Source organism: Pithys albifrons, chromosome Z (genome assembly GCF_047495875.1).
Source record: "Pithys albifrons albifrons isolate INPA30051 chromosome Z, PitAlb_v1, whole genome shotgun sequence".
NCBI classification, from domain to species: Eukaryota; Metazoa; Chordata; class Aves; order Passeriformes; family Thamnophilidae; genus Pithys; species Pithys albifrons.
In genome coordinates, this window is record NC_092497.1 from 36,677,070 (window position 1) to 36,699,404 (window position 22,335).

Sequence of the window (22,335 nt, forward strand, 5' to 3'; positions counted from 1 at the left end):
GGAACAGAAATGGCAGCTGTTTTAATTTAAAAGATCTTACTTGCTGTCCCTCTCAAGCTTCTCTTTTGGGTAATGATTAGGTTTGGCAATGTCCTCCTCACCAAAATATTCAAATGATAAAGGTGCAAAAGAAGGTGAAAAGGGGAGTGCAATGAAGTAAACAGTAGTATGAACATATGAAGTAGACAACAGAATTAATATTAAGACCTATAGCTTTCTGATTAACTTAGGACTTGCAGATGGATATTGCATACAGAATGGTAGATTTTCCTCATGCTGCAATATCTTTTCAGATGAAGGAGATGGCTCATCAAGTTGTAACCCAGCAGTGTTTAACTTCTACAACTACTTAAGAACACATCCTCTCTTGCTGAGACGTCATTTTGGCTCTTCTGATGCATCTTCCACACACATTTGCTTGACAGTAGAAAATGGATTAGCTGACAAAATCAACCTAGGTGAAAGACGGCTGTTTTTCACCACTGCTTATGCTCATCTAAAAGCTGGTTGTCCTATGTTGGCCTTAGAAGTGTTATCAAAAATGCCCAAAGTTGTCAAGAGGTCAAAGTCGTTCTGTAAATCCCCTAGTTTAATGGACACTAGTAAAGATTTCTCACCATCTTCTCCAGTTAGAGAGTTTGAAACAAAAGATGAATCTTCCAGTGTTGATTGGTCACAGCCAGTATGGAACAGTCCAGCTTCATCTTCAGATTGTTCATCAGAAAAACATTCAAGTTCAACTCTTTCCTTTGACTGGAGTCAGCCATGTGTGGTGTTCCAAGATGAACCCTTGCAACTACAGACAGACAGTGATGAAAATGATGAGGATGAAGATTCTTCCCTGGTAATGAAAAATCTTAGACCTCTGAAGAAAACTGAAAAATCATATGAGACAAGTTCTAGCTACACAGAATCTTTTAGTGTAGGTGATGACAAAGATATTCTAAGTCCATCAGAAGATATCATTTCAGCACAACTGAAGTTTAGAGCATGCCTGAAAATTCTTACTGTAGAGCTTCGTACACTGTCCACGGGTTATGAGGTAGATGGTGGGAAGTTGCGGTATCAGCTTTATCAGTGGCTTGAGAGAGAAGTGGTAGCTCTTCAAAAGACCTGTGATTATAATGTTGAAGTAGAAGAGATACCGTCAGTAATTAGAGTGATGCCAGAGGAAACCACATTACATGAAAACGCTGAAGACTTAGCTGACCCGCAGAGAAATATGATGCGGAGAGAAGACTTTCAGAAAAGACGTCAGTGGCTTCTGAAGTACCAGTCTCTCCTAAGAATGTTCCTTAGTTACTGTGTACTTCATGGCTCACATGGTGGAGGCTTGGCATCTGTCAGAATGGAATTAATTCTCCTATTGCAGGAATTGCAGCAGGTATGTGGGGGACCTTTAGTTTGTATTGTCTCTGCTTCAGGTTTGTAGGTTTATTTAAATGTGTTTTGTCTTTTTGTTGAAGTTTTTCTACTATAACACACACCTATTTTATAGTAAATGTACATCTGTTTTTAACAGGTTATGTTTCATGTAGGCTTATTTTTTTGTTGTTGTTATTTAGAATCCCTTCTAGTCTTTCAGAAAGTCTTATGTTCCCTTTAGGAGTGTGTACTACCACTTTGTGTGTTTCTTGCTTGTTTTTAGGAGCAGTCAATACAGATGCCTTCCAGCCCTCCAGCAGAGCAAGGCTTCGTACCTCTCCTGTTTGCTTGCACAGCTAGTGCCAAAACAGTGGTGGCTAATCCATTGCTGCATCTTGATAATTTAACTCATGATATATTACATGCCATAATAAACCTTGATTCACCACCTCATCCAGATACTCAGAACAGCAAGGTATGTATTTTTTTAATAAATGTTTTGTTGCTGTTATCATTGTCTAGTTTGCTGAAGTCATGAATTTTTTTATAATAGCATGAAAACTTTCTGCTGTGCCTCCCTGTGACAAATAATAAAACCGTGAAACATGAGCATTTTCTGTAGTAATTATCTTGACCTAAAACAAAATCTGCTGATTATAACTTACTGTCAAGTTGCTGAGCATCTGGTTCAAGAAGCTGAAATAGTTTGGCCTCTCCCAGAACTGGACATTTGTCCAAGATGACATCTATTCTGGAAACGATGTTACACTATCAGCATCGTATTTGTCTTCTATTGTAATTACTGTTATAGTTACATGTCTCATTATAGTGATTATGTTTGACAATATGATCATTATTTCTGTTACATTAATGGTAAACTCTGCTTTTCATTCCTAGATCTAAGGAAAACTAAGTTTTGAAGTATAAAACCTGATTATTGGCAAAATACAATAAACTTTTTTGCTCATATAGTAAATACAATACTTTTTAAAAATTATGTTTCTGTAAAGTTTCTTCTGTATTTAACCTTTGACTGGAGGTGAAACTTAATATGGTAGGTTAAGTCTTTCCTGAAGTTTTGTATATGTTAGGTCCCAAATCATGTTTGCTTTTACTGGGGATTTCTAGAGAACACTCAAGAGAGTGCTTAGTACTTTAAAGAGAACAAACAAATAAGTGTAATATACACTTTTTGTTTTAACAGAACCCTTTTGATCAACAGTATTTCTGCTTTTTTACAAAGTGTGGTTTGTAATACATTAAGAAAAGTATCAACTATGTTAAAAGTACTGATCAGTGTGAGCGAGTACATTGCCTATGTGTCTGAGCGCTGCACAAGAATTGCTCAAAAGCTAAGCTGCATTATTGATTTTCATTCTGAAGCAAAGTCTTTGTATTCCGTGCCAACATGTTGCTACTGTCTGAGGGTGCAATTGCTTAGAACTGTTGTGTAGAGGTTTAATATGTTGCTGTTTATTAATTGAAAGCTGAGCTGTGATGAGTGGGTGGGATTAGTGAATACTTCCCCATGTCTTTCAGTACAAAGTGAACTGATTTATCTGAAATAAATTTGGAAGAGAAAGGTGGTTTTGTAAGTGCTTAAGTGCTTGTACATTCCATGTTCATTGCTTGTTTGGGTGTTACAAATATATATGCATGAAGGGCTGTTATAGTAACCACTGCCAACTCTGAGTGTAATATGTTCTATGAAACTTTATCCTACAGGTATATGTCATGCATACCTTGGCAGCATCGCTCTCCGCTTGCATCTACCAATGTCTCTGTGATGGCCACAGCTACAGGTAAAGTGCCTCTAGAAAAAGTGCCTTTTAGAGAACCACTGTCTTATTGTGGTGATGATAATAGGCAGTGCACCACAAAGCAATGCTCACACCTGCCTGTGTCTAGAAAGAACTTGAATAGTTGTAACCATAACTTTTTTAATAATTTTCCACTTTTCTAATTCACAGCTCCTTTCAAGCAAATCAGTTCACTGGAACAGTGTATCAAACAGTGCTGTTAACTCAGCGCCATTCTTTAAGAACAGCAAGCTCAGAAGAAACAGTGACTCCCAGTACATCACCTGCTCAGTGGCCAGGTATCTGGAATTGATTTGTTTCTTTCCTCTTAAGGAAAACTAAGTTATCTGGGTCTAGTGTAAGAGCAGTTAGCTACGCTCTGGACTTTCTAGTAGTTTTTGCAACAGCTGTGTGGTAAAGTTGAGTTCTTTCATTAAAATTCTGTCTATTTTTTTTCCCCTCCCTGAAACCTGTAAGTTAGTGCTTCTGGTTTACTCACTAAGTCAAGATGGCTGGTATTGCTTCCTCTTGCTAAAAGTGTTAGTGGAGGCTTTAATAATGGGCAAGTAAATGGGAAGTAGGATGAAGTTTTGTCCTTTATTCTGCTTGAGCCTACTGAAGGCAAGGGTTCAGTCTCACCAGTACTGTACTTCCTTACTCCTTGAAAAGGACTTAGAAGGCTGTCTTGGTTTGTGCTCCAACATTTGAACTAACTTGAAACTATTGAAAATGAGAAGTTCATAATAAATAAAGTTCTTCTGTAGCTCTAAAATCCGTGGTGGATTTCAGGTCATTCTTAAGTGTGCTAGTGAACCTGTACTAGGGAGCTACATCAGAGGGAGTGTTAGCAATGTCGTAAGTGTATATATACATATATTACACATAAATATGCGTATATGAACTTCAGGTTACAACACTAACTTTAATGTAAGTACAACCAAGAAATATACTTAGTATGTTTTTTAAATCAGAAGATTTCACATTAAAAATGTTTTTGGAGAGCCTCAAACAGTCTTTGTGTTTGATGCTATGCTGTTTTTTCTTTTCTGCAAAATGTTTTTACACTGAATTTACGGATTTTATGGAGAAATTGGTTTGTCATGTTTTCTCCTTATTTCATTAGTTGCAGAGTTAAATTTATAAAGAATGAGAAAAGGAATTGTTAGCAGTTTTTCTTACAAGCAACATCCCCTTGAACTGATTTATCTTTTATAATAGATTCACATGCTATTGGAGAGCATGACACAAAAGCACAATTTTTTGGTCACCAGTATTTGCATTTTCACTTATGTGCACAAAGTGCAACAGTTGAAGACACATCTGAACTACATCTTGTTGTGAGAACATCAAAACACTACAAGGTGTTTAGTATTTGAGTGAACAACGTGTAGTTCAAGCTGATGGCCATGTTTTTTGAATAGTTTTGCCACTGTAAAGTGAGAAGGTAGCATTTCAACTTACAGTTATGCTGCAGTTACAATAATTGAAAATTGTTATGCATTTTTTTAACTGTTAGTCCAAAACATGAAGCTGCAAAGCTATAATAAATTGTTAAAAAGCATGCCTCTTTCTTCTGAAGTTTTCAGTTTTGTCTAAAACTTGGATCTTTTTTACACTAGAATTACTAAATAACATAGTTTTCCAGGCAAAATACCATGATAATTGGTGTATGCTCACACACACATATATATGCTTTCTTAAAGAGTTTATTTATTTTATATAAACAGGAATGACAGCTCTAATGCGTCTCTTGAATTCTGCTGGTGAGGAAGCCCAGCCAGGTCTCACAGTTTTACTGTGTGAAATTCTAACTGCGGTCTATCTGAGTCTGTTCATCCATGGCCTTGCAACACATTCTAGCAATGAGCTGTATAGAATTATAGCTCATCCACTTAATGACGAAATGTGGTCTGCTGTCTTTGGAGGAGGAGCTCATACGCCCAGCAGAGGACAACAGCAATTAAAGGCAAAAACTGGTTAGTTCTCTTGTTTTACTTACATTTGTTATCTGGATTTTTTAAGAAAATTATGTGACTGTTGAAAGCTTAGGAGTAATTGCTTTAAATAGTTTGTGTTCAGTAAGAATTCAGTATTAGATCTGCATGGAAAAACAAGGATCTAACATTATTGGCATAGGTATTGTGTAGATGTAGTGCACAGAAGTGAATGATAGTGAAATAAGGTTTCCGAGTAGCACAGCTCCTGTAATCTGCGGGAGTTATCTTAGAGACATTTTCCAGTACTATTAAAATCTAGTTTTTTGTGTGAATTTTAAAGCTTTCCAGTACTCTCTTAACAGGTATATATTCCCATTTTACAAATACAGTATGTTTTCTCTCTTTGACAGGTAGGCACTTCCCAATGCCTAGCCCACATCAGGTAGTAGTATTCTCCATGGAATGCGTGGGGTTTTCCAAATCCCTTACCTCCTTCAGTACTCATAGTCCTACCAAATCTTCAGGCAAGACATTAGATTTAGTACTAGGCCTCTACATGCAGTTTGCTATGTGTGGGGTTTTTTTTGCATATGCAGAGAGACAGAAAACCTTCTGTTTGCAAGCCATGACTTCAAAATTTAAGGTTTTATAATTAAAGCAGCAGTTGAATTGGACCTTTTAAAAAAAAGAAAATTGTCACTACTGATGTATTCTTACTACTAATTCTTCATTTGAAATAAATACTGAATACAAAAATTACTTTGACCATGGTTTGAAAAGATCAGAAGTGTTTCATATCTTTGTGGGAGAGCTGCTTCTTTTGCTTTTTGAATATGAGCGTTATTATGCATGTGGATTTCTAAGTGTTGATTCTAGATGTTACAAATGAAAGGTGTCCTGTTGATATTCAAATTTGATATTCTGAACACCCTTTAGGAAAGCAAGCAACCTTGAAGTTTAAAAGTCAGATGATCATAAGTTACCCTGAGGTCCAGAACAAATTCCTGTAGTGCTTTTATTTTGGGTACAGTTTTGGGTATTTTAATTTAGTTGGATTTCTATAAAACCAAGACCCAAAGTACTACAGATTATCTAATTCTCTTAAAGGAAAATTTTGCAAAGGTGTATTTACTTAAACTGTGTTGACTTTGTACATCACATTTAGCGATATTTTTAGGGAGATGAAATAAAACTTTTATGATTTTTATTACTTATATTAGATATTTGTTGCATACAGAATTTTCTTACCTTGCATTTAAGGAAAGCTGTAAATGTGGTCTGTTTAAATACCATTATTATCAGACTTTCAGGAAAACATTTTCAGAGTAGAAATCTTTAATCAAAAATAAGCTCTTATTCTAGATATGATCAATTTTCTGTGGTATTGAATAAGTATTTCTCAGTATCACTTTGGTAAGGTAAATACATTTGCCATTACTGAAGTGTTAGAAGCCATAACTGGCTTGTGGTGGTAACTGTGTACTAAGGTATGTTAACACAGCTGCTTCCACTGGTTTAAAATGATAAATGTTTTTACATTGAAGTGTATTCTGAAATGTATACTACATGCCTGTGTTGCACATTTTTCTTAAACATAAATGCTGGCTGGCTGATCACAGATTTAGTAAAACTGTTGCTGAAAGAATCAAGAAGCTCAAACTGAAAGTTTAAGGGAAGAAGGGACCTCTTTGAATGCTAGTTAGTAGGGATAATCAAACACTGAAAAAAAGGTCTAGAGGGTTTGTGGAGTCTCTGTCTTTGAAGTTACTCCAAAACTTGAACAAATGCCATAAATTAAATCACCCCTGTTTGGATCAAGGGGTTGAACCACGTGTCTTCCAGCCTCTGTAATTCTAGGATTCTGTAGGTTATTACCTGTTTTAAATATGTGTTTATGTAGACCAAATTTGGGGGAAAGAATTTTTTTGAGAAATATCTTTATCTGTCACTTTAAAAAAATATTGGGAGAGGGAAGGAAAAAAAATTCACATCCAGAAATACAGAATATAGACACCCAGTGAAGCAGAGCAATTGGATTAAAATCAGCTATATTTTTGTGTGTTTACTGTCATCTCTTATTTTCCTTCTGACACCCATAAATTAATACTGAGAAGTGACTGGAATGCTTGTTCCAGTCAGCTATGGCATATTCTTCCATATTATTTAGATTTTTTTATAGCTCCCATTTTGTTATACATAACTAGAGTCTCTTATGTTTACTTTTAGATTTATGTGAAATGTTTCCACTCTCAAATGGAGATTAAAAGCCAAACCTTCTCAATACTAATGAATCTTATGTAATACTCCTGCATGTTGCCTTCTCCTTGCCTGCCCTCTAATCCTTTAGTGTATACCTGAATGTGGATGTTGATCTCCAAGTTTCAAACATATTTAAGAGATCATATACTGTGTACTTTGCTTTAGTGGACTTGAGCATGTAATAGCTTTGGATATAAAATTTCCCTTAGACACAAAATGAAACAGGAACCAAAAAATAGTACCTGATAGTCTTGTAAAATTCTAAGCTCTCTTAGGAATTAATTTTTATGAAAAAACTTGTTTTAATGCCTCTGTCAAGTAAAGATGAGGCAAAACAAGCAAGACAGAGCAGTTTGAGTGTTTTTTAGAGCACTGTACTTGCCAGCCATGTTTTTGCAGTAGCAGCAAATGATTTTGGCAAACAGGGTTAGCACATGATGTTTTGTTTCCCAAGAGGCAATTATCATCTGAAAAACAATCCTGTTGTTGATTATAGTAGATCTCTTCAGAGTTGTATTTACCCTATAGTTTCTCTTAAAAACTGCCTTAGAAAACTGTATCATCCAGAGAGTTCTTAAGGAAAAGTTTGAATTTTGCTGTAACAGTTGAAATCCATAATTTCATCTTGTATATTCAGTTATTCCATGCTTCAAGATAAAATATAAAACTGCTTTCTAAATTTGAGTATTTTACCAGTGCACTTTGCAGACTTAAAGTTGTCATTTTGGGTTTCAGATGTAGAAAATCAGAAATCTGACAATACTTGACTATTAAGAAGAGGACTTTTTTCTCCACTATGTTCTGGGTCCTAAGTTTTAACACAAATATTATTTCTGAGTACTTTGGTAGGAAGAAATTATAAACTGTCAGCTGCTACTGCCTTGAGTTCTGCCTGACACACCAGAGGTTTTGAGAAGTAGATGCCTGGATAATGAGGATGTGCACAGAATTTATCCATCAGATGTTCAGTCCTGCTCTCTTATGTGTGTATTTTTCTTGTTAGTTCCTCTAAATTAATTTGTAGCTCTTGCTTATTCTTCACAAACTACTATTCCTGTCCACCTAGAAAACATACTGTCATGAGAGATTTTACAAATGTCTGGCTTAGAGTAACAGGTCATGTAAGTCTGAAGTTTTCTTACATAATTGTGAAATAGAAAAAACCCCAACCAAGCAAGAAGCCCCCAACAAAACAAAACCCCATTCCTTAAAATCGTGCTTTCATCTGCTTGCTGTGCTTACTTGTAAGTTTAATCCTGACTGAAACAGCAACAAAAACTGAACTTGCATTAGGAGTGCTTCGGACGAGACTGAGCAGTGCTGTGTATCTGCACTCAAGTTCACCAGCAAGTCAGAAGTAGTAAAAAGCCTTAACATTTAGACATTATGTTCAGGAATTGCTTAATCTCAGAACAGATAAAAGAATACAGATGCCTTAGCTTTTAAAATCCTCCAGCTTGTGTAAGTAACAGCCATGCCAAACTGCCCCTTTTTAATGCAGAACTCCCTGCAATCCTGTTAGTAATGAAGTTTTTGACATCAACGTCAGAATAATTGTCTTGAACTCAAGAATTAGAGAGTGCAACATTGGGCTTTTTTTTCTTATGGTACTTTGGAGTACTGAGTCTGTAATTAGTTGTGTGGTCTTTCTAGTTTATATTTATAAAGTCTTCGTCTTCTCATTATTGCTGTCTTAATTTTGGTGAAGTCAGCTTTTAAAACAAATTAGAAGTTTGACTTGAAGTACTTGCACTGTGAATGTTAGAGTTGCTTTAGCTCGGTAGAAATAGTCTTGTATGGTCAGGACAGAAAATGTCAAGAAAGTTTGTGTATGCCACCAAGTATTTTGTTGTACTTACCCTATCTTGTAAGAGTTTTGCATTCACTGTTTATTGAAATGCCTGCGATGTGAATAATGCTGCTGCTGATATTCAGGAATGTCTGAGAGTGTAATACATACCTTGCTTTGAGCTTTTCAGTGAATCACTGAACTGCCTCTTAGGGAATTTAATTGCAATTGCCTCTCTTGATTGGAAATTCATCATCATGGTCACAAGATCTATTGTCTGTGTGTAATCAGAATGTCATGTTGAAAGCTTCAGGGTTTGTCAGCTTAAAAAATGCAAATTCTTTCTCTGTTTGAAGTTGAAATGTGTGGCAGTGTAGAACTTCACCAGACTGCTGTTCTAGTTGGCTTTTATAGCTTCCCAAAGAATTACAGAAATCTGTGTAGGGCTTTAGACTTAATAAAATGATTCAAGGTGTGTTTCAAAATTGGTGTTCTTTGTCATGTCTTTGTCCTTACACTCCGTTCTGGGCTTCAGCAGTGCTGGTACTTGTTGATGTCTGCTGTCAAGGTTGTGATACTTTGGTAAGAGGAGGACCTCATAATTTCCCATATCTTAATCAAGACTTGTGTTTTTCTAAGTGTTGGGCTCTTGATGCTTTGTGCGTGCACACAGTTTTCAGAAAAATACAGAAATTCTGACTTGCATTTTAATGTTTGGGGGAAGTTGAAAGAGCGCTACCTTATAGCTCTTCTCAGGAAAGTGAAAGGGAGGCAACAGGTCTTTGGATTATCATTGCATGTATTAGACTTAGTAAAAATTAAAGGATTTTCCCTGACCCAAATAATCCAATATTCTTGGAAAATAACATAAATTTAACATTTGTCTTATAAGGAAAATGGGAGCAAAGATTAATGGTTTAAATTAAAAAAAAGGCATAAAAGGGTTTTAACTAGAAATATATGAGAAATTTTAAACTGAGACTAATTGCTAGTCTGAAATCCCAAATGATAAGGTCACATTTTTAATGAATTTGTTAATGTGTTTAATTTTTTAGAGGGCATAAAAAGGAATTTACATTTTTAGTTTGTATTTCAGAGCCCTTAGGTGGCTGTACTTTAATTTACCTTAAATATTGAATTTTGTCCAATGTCTAGCAGTATTTCTAAAACTACACAGAAAGGAATAAAGTACTGTTTTAAAGTAAAATATTGGTTTTTTGAATTCTGCTTAGAAAAACAACCTGCAGACGTATGCTTGCTTATTTCTGCATCATGCAACATTTGCTCCTTATTTCATGCTAGTGAATTTCTTTTTTGTTTAAGCAGTTGCTAAAATTCATAGTGATGCATGTGCATGCTCTTCTTAACTGATAAGCTTTAAATGATGAAATAAGAATACATTGCATTGTACTGCAGTTGCTGTATTTTTGACCTTTAGTGCAGGTAAGTGGATTTCAAATAATACCCCTAAAAATTATGATACAATTTTGTAGTGCAACACACACTGTTATGATATCCCTGTTTCACTATGAAAGATGATAGTCTTCACCTTTTATTAAATTCTATATAAAAATTACTTTGCAGCTGTCATACCAACAGCACAGCTACTCACTTCTACCCCACCAGCAGGACTGGGGAGAGAATCAACAGAGTAAAAGCCAAAAAACTCCTGGGTTGAGATAAAGAGAGTTTAATAGGAAAAGCAAAAGCTGTGCACACAAACAAAGCAAAAAAGGGAATTAATTTGCTGCTTCCCATGGGCAGACAGGTGTTCAGCCTTTCCAGGAGAGCAGGGCCCTATCACACGTGGTGGTGACTTGGGAAGACAAACACCATCACTCCAAACGTCCTCCGTTCCTCCTTTCCCCAGCTCTGTATGCTGAGCATGATGTCATATGGTCTGGAGTATCCCCTTGATCAGTTTGTCCCAGCTGTGTCTCCTCCCAGCATCCCATGCATCCCCAACTTCCTCAACCAGTGTGGGAGTATGAAAATCAGAAAAGGCCTTGGCTCTCCAAGGAGTAGCATTGGTCACCAGTAACAAAACCATGTCTATATTATCAACCCTGCGTTCAGTACAGATCCAAAACACAGCCCCATACCAGCCACTGTGAAGAAAATTAACTCTGCCCCAGCCAAAATCAGCACAGTAGTTCAGCTGCTTGTGATGGCAATATTCATCTTCATGCATGGTCAAAAATCTCTTCGAATCTTCTTGGAAAAATACAGGCTTTTTCTGGTCCAGAAATGGCAGAAAAATTCCATCAGCCACTGTGAGTACAGAGAATTTGTGCATTCAAAAAAGCATAAAAAATTGTGAGGTATAAAAAAAACAGAAAGGGTTTTTTTATTTTAAACAGTCTACTTAAATCTTATGAGCCTTGGGGTTAAAAGCTGTCTCAGGTTGTGGTAAGAGAAAGGAAGTCTTAAATATGAAGTATAATTGGTTGTAAAGTAGCACTGTTTTTCTTTTGTCCTGTGTTAGACCTGTTTTCAAGTGATTAGAATACCCGTGAGAGGTTTGAAGGAAATGGTCTTTCAGGCCTCTGTCAAGACTCAGAAAGTCTGCTGTGGATAAATATAAATAATAACAATGAAAAAAAGGGTATAGGAAATACTTATTTGTAGTAGTTTGCTCAGAAATGTGTAGGTGTGCTGACTTTTTTTGCCATCCACAGCATTATTCACTGGAGAAAGTAATTTTGGAAGCTTCAGTGATAGGTAGTTTTGAGGGACTGTGGTAGCAGAAGGGAATAGGAAAGTTGAAACAATAAAGAACCCATTTGTATTTGTGATGTTCATATTCGTTCATCCTTGCAACCAGCCTGGCCCAACATGTAGATACTTGAGAAGTCAGTGATAGGAGTATCCATTCTCCAGGTCAGCTCTTTAGGGTATTGCTATTAGATAAGCCAAAGACTTGGATCATAAGGCAACCCATATTCTCCTCTACTTAGGAAAAAAGACTCCGTTAAATATGTTTTGGAAGTTTTGTGGACTCCAAAAGGATGTTCAAAGAATCAACTTCCTTTTTATCCTAATATTTTTGCTTTCTTTGTTCTGCCTAAGTCTTGAACCCATTTTTTTCCACTATAGAAGCCAGTCTTCATGCATGGCATATGTCTACTTGAAAATAAAAAAAAACAACTCCCTCCTTTTACATTGAAGTAGGAAATTGGTTCAAGTTCATTTTGTCTGCTATGAAAGATGAATGATGGACAACATGTTGTATCAAGTCTCCAAATAAAATTGCCTTTCTCCCTTGTCCCTTCCACTTTAGAGGTGTCTGGAGAGCTAAAACATCAACTTATTGCTCAGGGACAGTGACAATTGGTATAATTCCTTCTCTAGTAACAGTAAGGCTGTATTGGAATGTGATTCACCTAACAAGATCCAGAATGATTTCAGCTTATCAGGTGATGTGTTAAGGTATTCCTGGAAGCTCAGATAAGCTGTTTCCTTGGGTACTGTAATAATCAAGAATTTAGGTCAAATAGATCTCCCATAAACACTTCCTAGTCTGGAAAAGGTCAATGTTGGGACAAGTCAGGAGACCTCTCTACTCCTGGGACTTAGGGTGTTAATATAAAGAATTAGTCCTTCCCTGTTTAGTAACGTGTATATCAGATCATGTTAGTTAAAATGGGATCATTGGTATTTGCTGGGAAAATGTATTGGCAGGACATAGGGATTTAGCAAAATTGTACCATTTATCAAAAATACAGACTTCCACTAGAAGGAGACATGGAATTAAAACTTGGGTAGGAATGGCAAGCTTACATACTTCAGTATATATTCTGAAAGACAAGCATCCTTGTCTTAAAAACAAGCATAGTCATTATATAGTAGTTCTTATTAATTTATTTTTGCAATATTGTTGCTTGAGTAATGATATTTGTCACTTTCTAGGAAAAGAGCTTGTAATGCAGTTACGGATGTACTCTAATATGCTGTATTATTTGTGCTGGGAATTTTCACATTCTGGAGTTCTAGTTATGTTTCAGTTTCATGTATTTGAGGATGAACATTCTCTGTGTTTATTTGTGACAGAAATGTTAAAATTCTGAAAACTTGTAATGATGAAGATTTTTACGTTCTATTATGAATCCTTTTATTCAATAGGGAGGTGGAGCAGATGCTTTAAAGCAAAATACTTTATTTTCTTCTTCTATAGATGATGAAGAGAAACAGCAAAAACATTTCAGGCTTTCATCAAAAACCTCTCCAAAAGAGACTTCTCAGTTGCCTGCATTGTCATCAGTAGACCAAGAATCTCCATCTTACAGAGAAAGATTTATCCCTCCTGAGCTTAGCATCTGGGATTATTTCATTGCAAAGGTAATTTTATGATATTGCAACACTTAAGTGTCTTGTGTCACTTCTGGATTGGCAATTTTTATCTTCTTAGTCATTTTTCTAGATATTGATAGGATAAAACCTGCCTGTTTTTATTGCTTATATTTATTAGCTTTTTATAAAATCCTGCCTACAGGTATTTTTGAAATAGCTTTCTTAAAAGCTGTTGTTACTCCATTAATTTGTTTCCAGATAATTGTATGAACAAAACATGTTTTTTATACTTGCAGAGTAGAAGTGTATAGATAGTTAGGGCCAGCTATTTAGGTGAAAAAGGAAATGTGAGAAGCATTTTATCAGCTATTTTAGTTGGGTGAAACGAATGTGTATTCTTAGTAGAAAGCAAATCATGTTGCCTTCTGTTAGGTCAGCTGTGGAAGAACTAGAGAGAATATACTCAGTGTTTGATTTCTCTCTGAGCAGCTCATGTGTCCCATGTCTGGTTTGATATATTTGACATATAAATATATAAATAAAGCAAAATAAGAATTGCAAAACTATTTTCATTTTCAGCTTTAGAATTTTCAGTAATGTAAAAAATAGTTAAGCTGTTTAAGTATATAGTGCTTATGGACAATTAACCTTTTCATGAGGTACAAACTCCCAAGTATTACTAAAATAAGTAAGATGATGTGCCTGCATTTTTATAAAAAGCATTAAATGTAGTAATGACTCAGTTTTAAAAGGTAATTTAAAATGAGATGTTGGATAGAAGATACTTAAAGAGTATTATTTAATTTTTTAGCCATTTCTTCCATCACAAAGTAGAGTGGAATATGATTCAGAAGAGAGTCAGACAAGTGATGAAGATGATGAATATGTTGATGGAGATGTGTTTGCATCAAATTCACATAACCAAGAGCATTCTAATTCAAATTCTTACAGGTAAATAACTTCTGAATGCAGGATGTTCTGCAACGTCTAGACTTGACTTTCTGGCTTTTTATTTTTGAGATAATACACCACTTACTTGGAAGTTCATGGGAGTGCATTATCTAGACTTAGTAGTTAATTTTTCACAATTATTATTTTACTTATTAATATATGCTACAGTGATCTTTTAATTCAAAGTATCATATTCTAAAATACAGTTTTTGATTTTCAGTACTTTATAATGAGGTTTTGAAGCTCTAAGTCTAAATCCTAATATTGAATAAGTTAGAATTTTTTTACTATTAGTAAATGACTTACTAGTGCTTTCTTGTTAGTTGGTCACTGATGAGATTGGCAATGGTTCAGCTGGTACTTCACAATTTGAAGATTTTCTACCCTTTGGCTGGACATGATCTTTCAGGTAATAAGCAGCAGAGTTGTCTCTTCATACCTAATTACCACACTTTAAATCAGTAGTATGTTGAATAATATGCATATATTGTAACTTTATTTTTAATTCGAAATTTCTTAATTTTTCAGTGATCTGGGAATAAATGTTCTGATACTATTTATGATACAAGTGTATTTATGAAATAACAAGGTGGGGGGATAAGATGAATGGATGAGAGGGAATGCTCAGTAGTTAGCAGAAGTCTCTGCATACTTGTTTTCTTTTCCTCCTAGTCCTTTAAGAATGTTTACAATATATGTTTCTTGGTGGAAGCACTGTAGTTCTTTTGTAATTCAAGTGGCATCATTCTAGTCCTTGTTTTGTAGAAGCACAGAATCATTGAATGGTTTGTGTTTGGAAGGGACCTTTAAAGACCATCTAGGTCCAACCATGCCCACCACGTTGTGGGCAGGGACATCTTTCACTAGTTGGTTTTGCTCAAAGCCTCATCTGACTTCCTGGGGTGGGGTGTTCACAACATTTCTGGCAACCAGTTCTAGTGTCTCACCACCCTCATCATAAAAGATGTCTTCATTACATCTAATCTAAATCTACTTGCTTGGTTTAAAACCATTACACCTTGTCCTACCACTACAGGCCATGGTAAAAGTCTTTCTCTGTCTTTCATGTAAGTCTCCTTTAAATATTGAAAGGTGACTGTAAGGTTTCTCTGGAGCCTTCTCTAGTCCAGGCTGAGCAACCCCAACACTCTCAGCCTGTCTCCCAGGAGAGGCATTTCTTCTGTTTTCATGGCCCATCTTTGGACCTACTCTAACAGGTCTGTATCATTCTTACGCTGAGTGCCCCCTAGCTGGGTGTGGTGCCCTAGATGGAGTCTCATGAGAACAGATTAGAGTGGCCAAATTCCCTCCCTTGCCTTACTGTCCACTCTTCTTTTGATGCAGCCTTGGACGCAGTTGCCTTTTTGGGCTGCAAGCACACATTGCCGGCTCATGTCCAAGTTTTCATCCACTGGTATCCTTAACTCCTTCTGCACAGGGCTGCTCTCAATCTATTCATCACTCAGTTGGTTTTGGTACTAGTGATTACCCTGCCTCAGGTGCACTTGTCCTTGTTGAAGCTTGTGAGGTTGACATGGGCCCACTCCTCAGGCCTCTCAGGGTCGCTGTGAGTGGCATCCCATCCCTCCAACAAATCAACTGCACCTCTCATCTTGGTGCTATGTGCAAACTTCCCAAGAGTGCACTCATTACGACTGCGTGTATCACTGTCAAAGATACGGAACAGCACCAATCCCAACACGGATCCCTCAGGGATGCCGCTTGTTACTGATCTCCATTCGGACATCAAGTGTAACTCTTCAGTTAAGGTCACTCAACCAGTTTCAGCCATCAAATAGTCCATCCTTATTGCTGCAGCTGAGAGGTAAGGATGTTTTGTGGGACTATGTTAAAGGCCTTAGAGAAGTCAAAATAGAGGTAGTCAGTTGCTCTTCCCTTGCCCACTGGTGTATTCAGTCCATGACAGAATGCCACCAAAGTAGTTGGGCACAATTTGCCCTTTTTGAAGGAATGTTGTCTTTCTGTCATTACCTGCCTGTCTCCCGTATGCCTTGACATAGCTTCCAGGAGAGGATCTGGTCCATGATACTTAATTTTTGTCAACATTAGAGAAGTCTCTTGCTGTATTTAGCAATGATAGCATAGCACAAAGCAGTTGTAATTTTTATACTTGTAAATATCAAGTTGAGGTTTAAATAAAGCTTACTTCTTGGGAGATACTTGAAATAAACTTCAGCCTTCAGCTGCTGAAATTATCTTTGTCAAGATCATAATGGAAAGGGAAGGTTTTTTATTGCTGTTTACTTGTCATTCTAGAGCTTCCAGTTAGCTCTCCAATATGCCATGCAGTTTTGAAAACTTTACAGCGCTGGGAACAAGTTCTTCTCCGACGTCTTGAGCTGTATGGGGGTCCACCTCAACATTATATTTCAGTTCATGCTTCTGAAGATGCCCTAGCTGCTGGTCCTGCATTGCTTCGCCATAAAACTTTACTTGAGCCTACAAACACTCCCTTCAGGTGAGTCTGATTTCTATAAACACTGGCCACAATATCTGCAATATAAATCAAGCATTAGATTTTTAGTGCATGGTTTTAGACCATGACTTCAATAATTATATGCCAGTTTCTAGCTTTGCTCTAATCCATTGTGAAATGATGGATGCACATCAGAGTTCATGGATCTCAGCCAAAGCAGGGTCAGGAAAAAGAAACAACAGTTTCTGATTTTTTTAGAGTTCTCTTACTGAAGCTTAACATATGGATTTTAAGTGTCTCTAGAAAAAGTAAGGTTGACAATAAAATAAAGACTAAAAAATTTGCCTTGAGAGATAGTTAAGGATTAGTGACAATGAATGAAATAATTGTTTTCTGATTCTACAGTCTTTCTAATTTTGTTACTGAAAAGTCATGGATGTTTCAGAGATGTTGCACAGCTGATGATGTGTTTCTAGCAGGAAATGTTAATCATTCATTGTCTATGTGATAGGATTGCTCATTAGCAATAAAGAGAAATGGTTCATGTTGTAATGAATGAGTTGAACTAAGAAATAATCTGTATGCTGTCCTTATCATTGTGTAATTTCTGAAAGAGATTTTTCTCACTTGTCCCAAAATAGGAGGAGAAAATACTACATATAATTTTCCTTCCTTCTTTCATACCTCCTCTCACATATCAGAAAGAGGGTATTAAAGTCCTTCCAAATAGGTCTTGTGTAGTATCTATAGATCTGTAGTTTTGCTTCAGCCTTACTTCTGACTGTAATTTGATTTGATTTGACTGTAATTTCTGTTTGCACTCTTGTATAAATACGAGCATAACTTAAAAATTTATTTTGACTTCTTGCTGTAGGTCTAGCAGTCATGTTGCACTGTCTGTGAAGAGGCTCTGGCAATACTTGGTCAAACAGGAAGAAGTCCAGGAAACCTTTATTAGAAATATTTTTACAAAGAAGCGATGCTTAAGTGAGGTTGGTATGGTATATAAAATGGAGAAAATATTGTAGGTTAATCTGTGAACTTTTACTTAAGTTATTTAACTGGCTTGTTTACTTCTGGGACATGAAAGGTTAATGTTCTTGGCTTTGACTCTAAATCTACAGTATTTAATACTAAAAATATTTGTCCATTCTTTCATACGATACAAAAATAATCAGTCTTTGAGTATAGAATGACAACTGCCACAACTTGGCTACAAGTTATCTTCGTGTTATCTTAGTTAAGATCAGTAAAACTGTCTCAAAAGAATGACCAACTTGAAAATTTCAAATATTAAAACCAGTAACCTAAACAACTAAGTTCTGAAAGTGTGTTCATCCCTCCCACAGTCCTCTGGCTTTTTTTCACTGCTTTCTGTCATGTTAACAATTTCAGTTTAGTAAGAAATTTTGTCATACAACGGTTACTATTTCTGTCCCTGGTAATTTGTACCAGTGTCAATCCAGATTTCAGGTTCCAGATTCAGTTAGAAGTTTTTAAATTGTGGTTCTGTAATGGACTTCTAGAATGTTTTTTATTCCCTCTTCAGTTTCTCCTTTTTTTTCTTAGTCAGCCCTACTCCCAATAATTGAAATAATTGATGGTACTAAATAAAAACGGGGGAATACCATAAACAGAGGAGAATGAAGCAGAACAAATTAAACTTGCAGGGAAAAAAATATTTGTGACAAGTAAAGCCTCACCATGGCAGCAGAGAGGTCTGTATGACCTAATCTTCATCCTGTCACAACTAGAATATTAGTTTGCTTGAGTAAGGTTGGCTAATTGTGTTCACTACAGACTTCAGTTAAAAGGCAAGTTGTTCCTTCTGTCCTTTAAAGATGCACCATTTCTGGTCATGTTTTATGTTAATGCAGCTGTGCTGTTATGCTGTATGGCCAAGTATTTTGGAAAATTTTAGATGTGGTTTATATGTTTCAAAGGAGACTCATGTACAGCCTTACAGAGTATAGGTGTATTGGTGTTACTTTTTATCTTGTTACTTATGTCAGTGTAAATTGCTTATTTTTCAAGAAATTTGAAATTTGGGATGGGCAAGATGCTGTTACAGCACAGAATAGGTAAATCAGTATATTCTGCACTGAATACAGAATTTGCTAATTATTGTTACTATTTAAATTATGTGTGTGTGCAAACATCCTGTTGTGTTTCAGTTGTTCTGTGTTGGGGTAAAAAACCAAGAAATTCAGGATTTCCGTGATACTTTGCATGTTATGTCTCTTCTTTATGCTTTGTTCTGTGGTTGTTCTTTCCTTGGCGAAGTCATTAGAGGAGCACAATGAAAACATGAAAAATTTTGTGGCGGAGGAGCCCATCATCTCTAAGGTACACAGTAGTAATCCTCAAATTTATTAGACCCTGCATCATTAGGAAACATTTTCTTTTTGAAATGGTGCTAATTTCACTTAAAAAAAGTCTTTACTGACATAGCAAGCAAACTTAAAAATTCACTTTTGCAAGGGATTGAGTTATCTTGTTACAGAGTCTATCTGAAACTACTTTTGTTAGGGAGCTGCATTAAGCAACCAGGTACGAACAATATGTGTTATCCAATTCTGTAGCTATGGCCAGTGAGGAGCTGAAGCTGAGATTTGTACAAATAACAAAAATTTAGTGCAGTATGGTTCATAGTCCATACAGGACCTTTTGCCAATATGAGATGTCTAGAATAGTTGCTATAAATGAAAGTGGTTAACTGAAGTTACAGTAGTTTGTCAGCATGATACTAATTCACTGAACCTTAAAGATGGTGACAAATTAACCCATATAACAATTTTATAGCAAGTTTCTAAAAGGTTGCTATGAGAGACTAAAACAGTATAATGCTATGCCTAGAAATTCAACTGAATAGCCTATTCTTCAGTTTTTCTTTTACAAAACTAGTGTGAAGGCAGGTATGAGAACACCCTGTGGTGTCCTTGGGCTAACTTATTAATTAAATGATAAAGCTGTATTAGCAAGTAGATAATTGGAACTGACTGAGGAAAAATAATTTTAATTTCATGCAGATTTTTTCACCACAATGCACAGATCATGGGTTTGTATCTGTCAGTCACTGCAGTTTTGTGCAGTGTACATAAATAAAATCAACAAGGTGTCAATTTTGTTTTGACATTACAGAAGGTATTTCACTTCTTCATCTACAACCGCTATAGACTTCTTTTCAGACTTTGAAAAAGACCATTTGCAGTTCTTTGACAGTATAATTTTACTGGTTTTCATGTAAAGTATCCTTGTTTAAATCTTCTAAAAGTCAGAAGATTAAGAATTTGAAGATGAAAGACTGGGAATAGTTCTGGAATAACTCTCTGTTTTGAAGAAAATACAAATTCTACATGATGTAATTCAGGTTTGAATTTTCAGGTCACTGTCAGTTTGGTAATGCCATTTTTTTACTGTAGAATAATTTTGTAACTACAACGGACTGAGTCTGTAATCTATCAGTTTAATACTTGCAATGCTGAGCTCTTGGAATTTTGTGTGTGCTGGCATGTACCTGGATGCATTTCTAAAATACAAAATGATGGACCATATTCAAATACAACATTAAATAACATTAAAAAAATAATATTAAAAATAAGAATGTGTGATAGTAAAATATTTGTGGTGCTGGATCTATTGAATTTTGGAGAAATGTAAATAGGAAAGCTGACAAAGTTCAGGTTTCTTTTCCTACTCAGGAGCTTGCCTCTACCTTCTCTTGGGTTAATTCATCATTTTCAGTGGTAAAACGTGTTTGCTAAGAGCATGCAAAGACTTAACAAAAGTTTTTGAGAGGGAAATATCATGATTCAAAGTTTTAATCATAAACAGCAAGTGTGCATGCAGCCTTGCTGATTTTCAGTATCCCTGAAAAACTTGAGAATGAACATAGTACTGTGACTTCTGTGATGAATTACATTTTCTTTGTTGCTGTGGTAATCTCAACATGTCATTTGGAAGCTAGATTATTACACGAAGCAGGTTTACCATAATTGTTATTTGTTGAGTTTTCTTAGGATTAAAAGAAAAAAAAATCATATATGAAACAATGTTTGGTCTCTTTACTTCCATTAAAAAATGGTGTTGCACAGAAGTTTTCTTTTAATTGTGCTTTACTTTTTAAATACAGATAGAAACAGATTTGGGATACCCAGGAGGCAAGGCAAGAATAATCCATAAAGAGTCTGATATCATTACTGCTTTTGCAGTCAATAAGGTGAGTGTAAAGGAGGTAGAATATTCTAACTGTGTTGTACTTGCACCTGATACACAGGTGGTAGTCCTGTTGTCAATGTGTGAGATAAGCTTTGCCAGCAGCGTTAGCCACTATTGGCACCTAGAACTTCCAGCACTCCCTTCCCTAAAGCACTTCATAATTATCTTTTAATAATTAAACTGTTCTCTTTTTTTCTGTTGTGCAATGCGTTGAGGGAAGGGAGAGCTGGGCTCTACTTTTTCTTTAAGCTTGTGTGTGTGGGAGTATTTGTCCTTTTGTGTCAAAGACAACCAGAAAGTAATTTTTTCGTTTGTTCAGCCACATAACCCTTCAGAAGTGGAGGAAGGAAGCTTGGTTGAAAGCATCGTAGCACAGTTGCCTGTTGTCTATCCTCTGAGAAAAGCAAGGAGATATTTGAGCTGATTGAGAGAGGTATAAGATACAGATACTGTGCGATGCTATCCCAAATTCAAATTAAAAGGGAAGTTTCATTTTTGAATATATATAAATTAGACATAAATGTTTGGGGATTTATAAATAAATTGTGTATATTTTTGTGAACAATGGTACCATAACCAGAGAAAAATAAGATAAGCCCTTTTTGAGCTTTCCTGTTGTATCTGCCTTTCTGTGTGTTACTTTTTTTCAGGCAAATCGGAACTGCATTGCAATAGCATCGAGTCATGATATTCAAGAACTAGACGTGTCTGCGATTTTAGCTACGCAGATCTATACCTGGGTTGATGATGATGTGGAAATAGAAAATAAAGGGTACATGTTCTTTGTTTCCAATATCACAGCTTGACTGTGTATAAATCAGTGTAACAAAGCATGGTATTTAATGTTGCTGTTGGTAATCTTAACTTACAATGTTTTTTTCATTTATAGGGCTGATGATTTCTTAGTTATCCATGCTCACGATGATCTGGTAAATGTTCAGGGAACTACTCCTTATACTCACAGTAATCCTGGCACACCCATCAATATGCCCTGGCTGGGTAGTACACAAACTGGCAGGGGTGCATCTGTGGTAAGTCCCTTGTCAAAGATGACCTTCATGTATCCTATCTACCTCTCTCCTTTTTTCTGTTCAGTGTTGCTGGTTATATTTTACAATTAGCATGTAAGTAAATAGCTTTTCTGTGTAATCAAGATGAGTTGGATTTTTGTATAACAATTTGCTCTAATAGATTAAAACACTGCACAGAATTTAAGGGACACCAACTAAGCAAGCAAATCTTCTAGGCAAGCCATATATGCTTTCTTTACTGAAGATGCATCATTTGAAA

General features: G+C 36.0%; 1 protein-coding gene across 4 annotated transcripts in view; it reads left to right on the top strand.

Moving 5' to 3' along the window:
* The window catches only part of DMXL1 (Dmx like 1), an 86,613-nt gene that overhangs the window by 51,200 nt on the left and 13,078 nt on the right, over positions 1-22,335 (top strand). For 2 of the 4 annotated variants that reach the window (XM_071581262.1, XM_071581263.1), the window contains exons 24-37: positions 294-1,384; positions 1,649-1,840; positions 3,091-3,167; positions 3,336-3,463; positions 4,892-5,140; positions 13,324-13,487; positions 14,251-14,390; positions 14,714-14,799; positions 16,668-16,869; positions 17,702-17,819; positions 19,111-19,173; positions 20,960-21,046; positions 21,696-21,817; positions 21,935-22,076. In XM_071581262.1, coding sequence (XP_071437363.1) covers positions 294-1,384; positions 1,649-1,840; positions 3,091-3,167; positions 3,336-3,463; positions 4,892-5,140; positions 13,324-13,487; positions 14,251-14,390; positions 14,714-14,799; positions 16,668-16,869; positions 17,702-17,819; positions 19,111-19,173; positions 20,960-21,046; positions 21,696-21,817; positions 21,935-22,076 — 2,861 coding nt within the window. The remainder of the gene's footprint in view (positions 1-293; positions 1,385-1,648; positions 1,841-3,090; positions 3,168-3,335; positions 3,464-4,891; positions 5,141-13,323; positions 13,488-14,250; positions 14,391-14,713; positions 14,800-16,667; positions 16,870-17,701; positions 17,820-19,110; positions 19,174-20,959; positions 21,047-21,695; positions 21,818-21,934; positions 22,077-22,335) is intronic. The other 2 variants (XM_071581264.1, XM_071581265.1) reach the window with 1 other exon arrangement.